The sequence below is a fragment of the Pelodiscus sinensis genome, chromosome 9, assembly GCF_052426305.1.
Source record: "Pelodiscus sinensis isolate ZL-2025 chromosome 9, ASM5242630v1, whole genome shotgun sequence".
Classification (NCBI taxonomy): Eukaryota; Metazoa; Chordata; order Testudines; family Trionychidae; genus Pelodiscus; species Pelodiscus sinensis.
Genome location: NC_143060.1, coordinates 56,966,590 through 56,977,007, shown reverse-complemented (window position 1 = coordinate 56,977,007; position 10,418 = coordinate 56,966,590). Strand labels below are relative to the sequence as shown.

General features: G+C 40.3%; 1 protein-coding gene across 2 annotated transcripts in view; it reads left to right on the top strand.

Annotated features, from left to right (window-relative positions):
* PRG4 (proteoglycan 4) overlaps positions 1 to 10,418 on the top strand; it is a 39,219-nt gene that overhangs the window by 17,421 nt on the left and 11,380 nt on the right. For both annotated transcript variants that reach the window (XM_025181860.3, XM_006110867.5), the window contains 3 exons: positions 2,710 to 2,874; positions 5,017 to 8,073; positions 9,809 to 9,895. In XM_025181860.3, the coding sequence (XP_025037645.3) occupies positions 2,710 to 2,874; positions 5,017 to 8,073; positions 9,809 to 9,895 (3,309 nt within the window). The remainder of the gene's footprint in view (positions 1 to 2,709; positions 2,875 to 5,016; positions 8,074 to 9,808; positions 9,896 to 10,418) is intronic.

The following is a 10,418-nucleotide window of genomic DNA, read 5'->3' as shown; positions in this document are numbered from 1 at the left end:
ATGGCTGCCAGCTGTGATCACTCTGATTTGGTAGATTATGCTTGTTTGTTGGTGCCTCGTATTAGAAGAGAATCCCAACCACACTTTTCTCCCCTCCCCTTTTTTTTTAAAGGAAGACTTTAGGTCTCACGGTTTGTAGAGAAAAGCTAGAAAATGTGCCTTGTGTTCAGCCAAAGACCTCGAACACCAGATGCCAAATAAATATGAATGGTATGATAGATATGATAGAGGTCTATAAAATCATGACTGGTGTGGGAAAAGTGAATAAGGAAAAGTTATAAGAACTAGGGGTCACCTAATGCTACCAATAGGTAATAGGTTTAAAACAAACAAAAGGAAGTTTTTCTTCATGCAGCACACAGTCAACCTGTGGAACTCCTTGCTAGAGTATGTTGTGAAGATCAGGAATTTAACTGGGTTCAAAAAAGAGCTAGATAAATTCATGGAGGTTAGGTTCATGAATGGCGTCCCTAGCCTCTGTTTGTCTGGAAATGTATGACAGGAGAGGGATCACATGATGATTTCTTGTTCTGTTCACTCCTTCTGGGACATTTGGCATTGGCCACTGTCAGAAGACGGATACTAGATGGACTTTTGGTCTGACACACTATGACTATTTTTATGTTCTTAAAAAGTTCCCCAAGTTTACTTTATCTGTGATTTTAAGAAGCCATTCTCTTTTGGGAGGGTCGGGGGTGGGGCTGATTCATGAGTTTCTCCCGTGTCCAGGAGCTGAGAAAGAGACCAGGATCCCACAAAAGACCTGAAACTGAGTCCTCACCCTGACACCCCCATGTCCTTGCTCTGAGATTTTCCCCTATCCCACATCCATGTCCTCAGACTAGGATCCTGCTTGCCCCGCACTAACATTTGCATCCTCGTTCTGGGGTCCCCACCCAGGGTAACCAAAAGCAAAACAAACTACCCTTCCCTGCTGTTTGCAGAAGGGCATCAGCTCAGGCAGCTCCCTGGCCAGAGCAGTTCACATCACAGTGGAGGCAGCTAGCGTGGCATCCCAGACTGAGTGGTTCCCTCTATGTCCGGGACTATATGGGTGCTGGGGGCCTAGGTGAGGGTGAGTTCCCACCTGTACCTACCCCCTCACCCCCGTCCTTGGGTTGGCAGCCACACAGGTCTGATTAAATAACTTTTTCAAATATTTCATGGGCCAGATTGAGGAAGTGCTCGGGCAATAGATGGCCAGTGGGTCAGCAATTAGAGACCCCTGGACTGAGGTGAGCATGTTTTGGTCTTTAAGCTGTACATCATGAAGAGGAAATAAAGCCCAGCATACAAAATGGGAGGAAATGAACCAAAGTTATTACTATTCAGTTCTACTAAAATGGCTGCATTTCCCTTTTATCTCCTTACTCTTTTCTTATTCATGCTTGTCAGGTAACCACGCGTTACCGTAACCCCAGGGAAGGTGTGCAGTTGGGATTAGGAGATTCCAAGGGGAGCAGACCCTGGCAGGGAAGTGGTCCATAATATGAGAAAGTTCGAAAACTCCTGGACGAGAGTGTTTTCCTGTTTATTACTTTTAAAAGTTTATAAAAAAATTAAACCTGTTTCTCTGAGGCATGGGAGACTGCTTTGAAATGCCTTGAGCTCTGCAGAATAGTGATAGAAATGTAGCCGTGTTAGTCTGGGGTAGCTGAAGCAAAATGCAGGACAATGTAGCACTTTAAAGACTAACAAGATGGTTTATTAGATGATGAGCTTTCGTGGGCCAGACCCACTTCCTCAGATCAAATAGTGGAAGAAAATAGTCACAACCATATATACCAAAGGATACAATTAAAAAAATGAACAAATATGAAAAGGACAAATCACATTTCATAACAGGAGGGAGATGCGGGGGGGGGGGGGGAAGGAAGGAAGGTAAGTGTCTGTGAATTGATGATATTAGAGGTGGGGAGAGTGGGATGTCTGTGAGCTAATGGTATTAGAGGTGATAATTGGGGAAGCTATCTTGGTAATGGGTAAGATAGTTTGAGTGTTTGTTCATTCCTTCCCGGAGAGTGTCGAATTACTTAATTACTTAAGTACTTAATTACTTAAGACTTAATTACTTAAGACTTAATTACTTAAGTCGAGTGACTTAACCACCTGCATTCTGCTACAAAGATCTTTTACATCTGCACTTGAAAGGGAATCCTCTGAACTGTCATTCATGTCATTCTCTGAATGTCTGTCATTCTGCAGACCAGGGAGACGCTGAGCAAAGCCGTGGAGGACCCAGCCGGACCCGCGGTGCTTCCAGCTGATCTGGAAGTGGCCGCGGGTCCGGCCCCGGGTCCTCCGCCAGCAGACCAGGGAGACGGGGAGCAGCTTTTCTCGCCCCGGAGGAGGTGGGCAGCGGGACCAGGCGTCCCGCTGCTCCAGTCCTCCGGGGCGAGAAAAATCCCTGTTCGTTACTGCAGATCCGACGTAAGTTGGATCCGCGTAATTCGGGGACTGCCTGTATTAAATGAGGCTGCGAAGGGCTCAAGTTTTCAGGAATATGACCATAACATTTGCTACCTCCTTCTGGGTGTTGCTTCCATTCATTGCTGGCTCAGGAGGCAAGCCATTTCAAATACTTCCCATCTTCAACACTCCAAACCTTTATCTTTTGAGAACAATTTTCTTGTAAACTGAGTATTAGCTTCTTCTACAACGTGTTTTACATGGCTTCCCATTTTCACCAATTGTTTTACTTGGCTACAGAACATTCAGAATCTGAGAAACAGAAATCATCTTCCTCATCGTCTTCTTCATTGTCGACCACAACCATTCGGAAGACAAAGGCTTCGTCAAAAAATCCCAATGAAAATGGCCAAACAAAGGACATTAAAAACAAAAATAATAGAAAAGCGAAGGATGCCATGAAAGGTATGTGATAGAAATGTAGCCGTGTTAGTCTGGGGTAGCTGAAGCAAAATGCAAAGTGCTGCATTGTCCTGCATTTTGATGAAAGGTATGGATTGTGATCAAACAGCCTAATGCAGAAATCAAATGTAAACAGTATAAGTAGCAATATAATAGAAGCATGCTTGTCTTTCTATGTAGAAAGAATTTTTAAGGATTTACTGCAAACAATCCTCTTTTTTAATATTTTCTGTTTCACCTCTGATTAAATGCTTTAAAAGTCTTGAGCTTGTAAGCTATTCTGCATGGACAGACCATTAAGCTCACATGAGACTCCACTGAGGTTATTAGGGCCATGCACAGGCTCATTTGCAGTTTACCAAATAAGGACAGTTTGCCAGAGATTCCAACATACCTAGTTTTACTTGTAAGTTTGGAACATTCAATACAGAACTCACTAAGTGACAATAAACATATAACCCCATGTTGGCATTTTTACAGGGTCCCTTTTCAGAGTAGAGCCACCATTAAAGTTGACACAGAAAAAGACCAAAATTGATATATTTCCATGGAAGAATCAAAATGTCCTAAGCAGCATGAAGAAGTCCTCCTTTAGTCAATGCAGTATCTCTCCCTTTTCAGATCTTAAGTGCACCAATAGCCCTATTCCTTTTTTAAAATGAAAAACAATCTCCTTCATATATAGTAAAGCAGATGAAGCAAGAAAAAAGGCCTACCAGAACTATACTGTAACCAGAGTCAACTAACTATTTTTGAGAATCCCCTGCGTAATAAGTCACTAGGCAGGCTCAGGTAATCGTGTAGAACTTAGGTAGGCAGGAGATTAGATAGCTTGGCACACTGAAATCTCTTTTCTAAAGAAGGATGTGAGTGGCTTTGTTGGGTAGGAGGGTTGACTGCAGATACACACAGGATAGAATTGCGAACATGGTGTTGCTCTCAGAATTGCTTGGCCTAGCGTGAGAGCATTTTTGGCCCAAATCTAAAGGTGGATCCTTTAGACTCTGTTCACTTTTATATTACAAAAACTACAAGGAGTCCTGTGGCACCTTAGAATTCGTTTTTTTTCTTTTCTTTTTTGCAGGTACAGACTAACACAGATACCCTTCTGAGACTTTTATATTAAAATGTCATTAACACCCGTCTTCCCCAAGGCCAGGAGGTGGGGTATTTCCTAGCACACATCCTTTTTCCAGCCCAGCACCATTTAACATTTACAATCTGTGTATTTAACAACTAGAAAAGGTAATAAAATCTAACCTGTCTCCAAAGACTTCCCATTTCCTCACACAGTTTGTTATTAGAGAAACAACTGACATTGGAAAAGTCACAACACAGTGCACCACCACATGTCACAATGATTACAGGTGGCATAAGAATATGATTATAAAAATAACAGGCTTTCCCATTTTCAAGGGTGCACTTATTTAACTAAAGGTGTGATTTTAAACCAACTTAATTAAACCAATGTAAAATCTTGCATGGACAGTCACAGTTAAACACAATTTAAACTTGTCTTTTATCAGGTTAGCTTAACTCAAGTCCTTATCTCTTGATGAATTAAGCTAACCTGATAAAAACTAGGTTTAAATTGAATTAAGGTACAGGTTGAACTTCTCTAGTCTGGCACTCTCTGGTCCAGAATCATCTGTGATCTGGCATGATTTTAGTTAGCCAGGTGTCCACTAATCATGGGTGTGGCCAAGTTTCCCGCTGTCTCATAACATTTGTTTACAGCCACCAGTCCTGACTCAGCGTTGTGTGCTGTTATTTAGCTCTAATCTACCCCTAAATGTCTTCTAAAAGGCCAAGAAGCAGTGGCAGCATTAGTAATATTAGACAATATTGACCTCTCGTGTGTGGCAAATTCTCTGGTTCAGCACCAGTCAGATCCTTAGGGTGTTGAACTAGAGAGGTTCAACCTGTATTCACAAAGGTTTCTAAATCGATTTAAGTTAAAACAGTGCAACTTTACAGAAAAAAAGTGAAAGAGATATTGCTATAATTTACAAGAGTTACAACTGTTGCCAGCTGTGTTTACAAAAAAGCCATGAGTGTCAAATCCAAAAGAGCAAATGCTGGAATGCTGCAGAACTATGAGAAAATTAAAAAATGGCGCTTTAACTTGATATGTGCTTCTTGTAGAGAAAGACTCAAAAAACAGAAGAACTACAGCTGATAAAATAAGAGAAATTTCTGAGGAGATTGGCAGTGGATTGGAAAATGCGGGCACCAGGCCTGCTCCTACTACAAAGCACCCCAACAGAAAAATTTTAAGAGAAGGAAATAAAGCTACAACAGCAGCTCCTTTGTCAGAAGAAAATTTTAGAGAGACCCCTGCCTCCCAACCACATAAAACTACTATGACAATCAAAATGAATACTACAAAGATATTAACTCCAAAGACCAGCATGCCACCTACTACTACAACAAGTACAACTAAGATCTCAGCATTAACTAATGCAGCTCATGTCACCAAAGCTAAAGACAAAAGTACTACATCTATGAAAAATGCCACACCTACTACCACTAAAGGGGCAACCATAGCTAAGAAAAACACAAGTATTGTAACAACTACAATAGATAAAGAAACAATAGCCCAAACAGATAAAACAGTAACAGCTATTACTGAAAGTCAGACTGTAACAACAGCAAAACCAGTCACGACAGCTGCAGCTAAAGACACTGTAAAAACAACAGCAAAAAAAGACGCTACCACAATAGCTAAGAAAGACACAACCACAGTAAATGATATTATATTCAGTCCGGATGAAAAAGACGTAATGAGTGAAAAAGGTACAACTACTGCAGCTAAGAACACTGTAACAAGAGCACCTAGAACAGACACAACTACAGAAATTAAAGACACTGTAACAACAACAGGAAGAAAAGATACAACTATTGTAGACAAAGAAAAGGTAACAACCAAAGTACTAGCTACTACAGCTAAAGAATCTATAATGACAACAGCTAAACTAGACACAACTACAGCAACTAAAAAGACACCTACTGCTGCTGAAGTAACAACTGTGGCTACTGACTTGACAAATGAAAGAGAGACAACCACAGTAAGTGATGAAGTTATAACTCTAGATGAAAAAGACTTAACTAAAAAACACACAACTACTGCAGCTAGGAAGACTGTAACAAGGGCACCAAGAACAAGCACAACTGCAGAAATTAAAGACACTGAACCAACTGCACGTAAAAGAGATATAACTATTGTGAACAAAGAAAACATGCCAACAGGTGAAAAAGACAAATCAACCACAGATAAAAAAGACACAACTGTGGCTACAGAGACTATGATGTCTACAGATGAAAGAGACACAAAAGATGCAAAAAAGACAATTACTGCAAAAAGAGAGACTGCAACAACAACTAAAACAGTCACAACTGGTTCAGCTAAAGACACTGTAACATCAGCAACTAAAAAAGATGCATCTACTGCAGGTGAAGAGATTAGACCAAGTCCATATGAAAAAAGCTTAATGCCTAAAAAAGACACAACTGCTGCATATAGAGAGATTGAATCTTCCCCTAACACAGCCACAACTGCAGCAGCTAGGGAGACTGTCACAAGATCACCTAGAACAGACACAACTATAGACACTAAAGACACTCTAGCCACCACAGGTAAAAAAGACACAAGCACTGTGGACAAAGAGAGTGTAATGACAATAGATACAAAAGACACAACTACTATAGCTGAAGTCAATATAATGACAACAGGTGAAAAAGACACAACAGGAAAAGACACAACTTTTGCCTATAGAGAGATTGTAACAACCAAAGTAACAGCTACTGCAGCTAAAGAATCTATAATGACAACAGCTAAACTGGACACAACTACAGCAACTAAAAAGACACAAACTGCCACTAAACAGACACCTACTGCTGCTGAAATAACAGCTGTGGCTACTGACTTGACTACTGCAGACAAAGAAGAAACTGAAGATAACAGACAGAAAACTACGGCCACCAAACAAACAACTGAAGCGAAAAAAGAACTGACTGCGGTTATCAAAGGGACAACTACGGAAAAAGCCTCTGATGACAAAGAGGTAACCACAACAGATAAAAAGGAAACACCTGAAAGTACTGTCACTAAAGAAACACTGACTGTCTCTGAAGAAGTGTCCACTATAGCTAAAGACTCCCAGGAAAGACCTGTGTCACCAACACAAGATGGACTTGGTACCACTGTCACACAAATCCCACCAGTAAAAGCCACTGCCAAACCTTCCATTGAACCTGAAAAAAAAGCTAACCCTGCGATTGAAATTACTGCTACTGCACCAATAAACCTTACTACCTCTAACCCAAAAGACTTTATGAAAACAAAAGTCCATTTTGAAACCACAAAAGAAACCTCTACTGTTACTAAAAGATCTGTAACAACTTCCATTTCCAAGGGGACTACTGAAACCAAAGACATCTCTGAAAATGCATACACTAGAGATACTGCTACCCAGAAAAATACAGAGCAGTCTCCAACTGACAGATTACAAACTTCCAAGATCATCATCAGCCCTTCTTTGACTCAGAAACCAGCAGCAAACTCAGTCCCTTCTGAGCAGGAGAATCATAGAGATAATTCAAGCCCCACTCCAATGGACCCAATGACTGTGGCAGACAGTAATTTCCCTGGCAGAAACACAGAAAACCCTAAAGAACCAAACCAAAATCCTACCTCTCCTAAACAAGAGGACTCCATAGACTCCCTAGCAATCTCATTCACAACATGTATTGCTCCACTGAAAGGTACACTTAATCCTAATGGCAATAATGAGTATAACTGGTTGGAAACCATTACAAAAATAACACAGACAACAACAAAATCTAATTCGGCTATTTCTCAGAAACAAGAAACTACATCACATGGGATTACAACTAGTAACAGCACTGATCTTGTTTCAGATAAAGCAATTACCAAGGAAAACCAAATTGCTATGAACACAAATACTTCAGTAAAACATACAATAGGGACTTCAATCTCTGCAGCTGTGAAGGATATGCATTATACCTCCACCTTGGCAAATGGATTCAGAACCACAAGGCCTGAAGAGAGAAAAGAAGACCCACATTTCCCTACTAAAACATATTCAATATCTTACTCAACTAACGCGCCAGAAAGAACTCCCACTATCCAGGCAAACTCCACACTACAAAAGACGATCAACACAACGTTCTTTTACAAAGGTATCTTTCTTTATAATTGTAACATTTATGTTTATAGCAATGAACAAACTAAATTTCTTAGACAGCCAAACCATGTCACCATTTTAGGAGCCATATATTTCTGAAGGGATCACTGGGAACATTGAGTGCAAGTACCAGGGAACATAGGAATCAAAACAGGGCCAAAGAATAAAGCTAGAGAGAGATTTCCAAGTCTGATGAAAGTATTCCAGTATTTATTAGAGTTCAACTATTAGTCACGTGACCTAATTTGACAGCTATTTTGTACTGATACCCACAATGAAAAACAAGAAAACCTCTCCCCTGGCTCCATCCAGCTGCAATGCTGCTCTTTGTCCTCATTATCCATTATAGTTTAATTAAATTTAATCCCTATCATTTTCCCGAATCAGTTTTCTAAATTCACATTTGTGCATAGTTTGCTACAGTTAGGCACCAATAGACCTAAGTATTGTTTAAATCCAATTACTAGGGTAGAGTAGTCACCCATTTTTTATCATTATGAAACTTGAGCTCCAGCTATATACTTATCCTTATGAAAAAAGAGCTCCAGGAAACACTACACGATGTCTGTTCAATTCACACTTATGAGTGGAGAATGCTGATGTGGTTTTGCATCCACTATGTGGTGTGAGGGACAGCATGAGATGCAAACCAATAGACTGTTGAAATCAATGAGAGGTAGGTGCCTGAAAACATTTGAGGATCTGAGCATAAATCTATATCTCTGTGAATGAGACAAAATACAAATATTTTCAGGACTTCTTGCTTTGGGTCCAGGGGAGCTAGCAGCCTCCATGGGCCTCTGGGCAAGGTATGTCGGGGGGGGGGGGGGAGGGAAGAGGACTGCTCTGTGCTCCTGGAAGGGACAAGACCTCAAACAGAAGGGGAGGGCTGAGGCAGCCAACCCTCATCGCCGTCAGAGTGTGGTGCGCCCCCGCCAGCCCTCAGAGAAGCATAAAGCGTTCTGGAAGCAAGTCATAGGAGCCTGGGGCTCTGGCCATCACTGCTATTGCAACCTGGAGCCCTGGGCCCCGGTGCAACTGTCCCATTGGCACCTCTCTGTTAGCAGGCCTGTTTGGAACAGGTCAGCTATACAATGCAGGATGTTTTTCTGAAATGCAGGTACTCAAAATATTAACGAAAGAAAACTATGGATTGCTATAAAAATACCAGACTTGACATTCTTCGGTCACAAATATCAAGATTCAGACTTTGGTGATCCTATCTCAAATGAATAAAATGCTAAATCTATATCTGCTCTGTGTGAATGAGACAAAAAGGAAAATATTTTCAGAACTTTTTGGTTTGAGGCAAGATTGAAAATTTCCTGCAGTTTTTCTGTTTCTTATCCCAGCTTACCCAGAGCAGAGAGAACTAAAACAAAACAGAAGAGATTTTTTAAAAATCTTAAGTTCTCTTATTTGTAGTGTAAGTATTAGATATAGGAATTAGAACCCTGGATCCAGAATATTCTCAAACATAAAGAAGGAATGGTGCTTCTATGCAGCATTCTTACTGAAAGTTTTATGTTTATGCCTTCTTTTATAGTTTAATAAGTTGATCAATATACAATACAGATTTCCTTATGCACACTCTAATAAATAATTATATTAAAAGACTATGTTCCATTAGTAAGAGGTTTATTTTACTTGACAATCCTCTGGCATTTCAAACTGTTCTTTGAGCTTCAATTTCATTTACATAAAAATATACACTAATTATTTTGACCCAGGTGAACAAGATGATAATAATTTGTGTAATGGAAAGCCAGCAGATGGAATTGTTGCTTTACCAAATGGAACATTAGCTGTATTTCGAGGTGAGTAATCTATTATTTTATTTTATTTTTTTTTACAAATTGTGTTGACTCCACGTTTAGTCAATTACCTGCCTCTTAACATCTTTAGGGGAAGGGGATGGGGGAAGGACTTTTGATGTTTGAAACCCTGAATTTCATATTTGAGATCTGCTTAAAGCGCATGCTCTATCCCCAGAGACAGCTCTTAATTGCAACACAGTTTGTACTGCTCCCAGCTTTTCCTTTGGGGCAGAGAGTTTTATAGGCAGAGGCTATGGCTACACTGTTTGTTTTTTTGCAAAGAAGAGGATATGCAAATCACACTTGCATTTGCATATCTTCTAATTCTTTTTGCGGAAGAGGTTTTTCTGATAAAAAGCTCTATTTAGATGGAAACCCCCCTCCTTCGCAAGGCCCCTTTATTCCTCGTAAATCGAGGTTTACAGGGTCTTGCGAAAGAGAGTTTTTTTCTGACAAATGGCCCCGTCTATATGGGGCTTTTTATCGAAAAAACCTCTTCCGCAAAAAGAATCAGAAGAAGCTA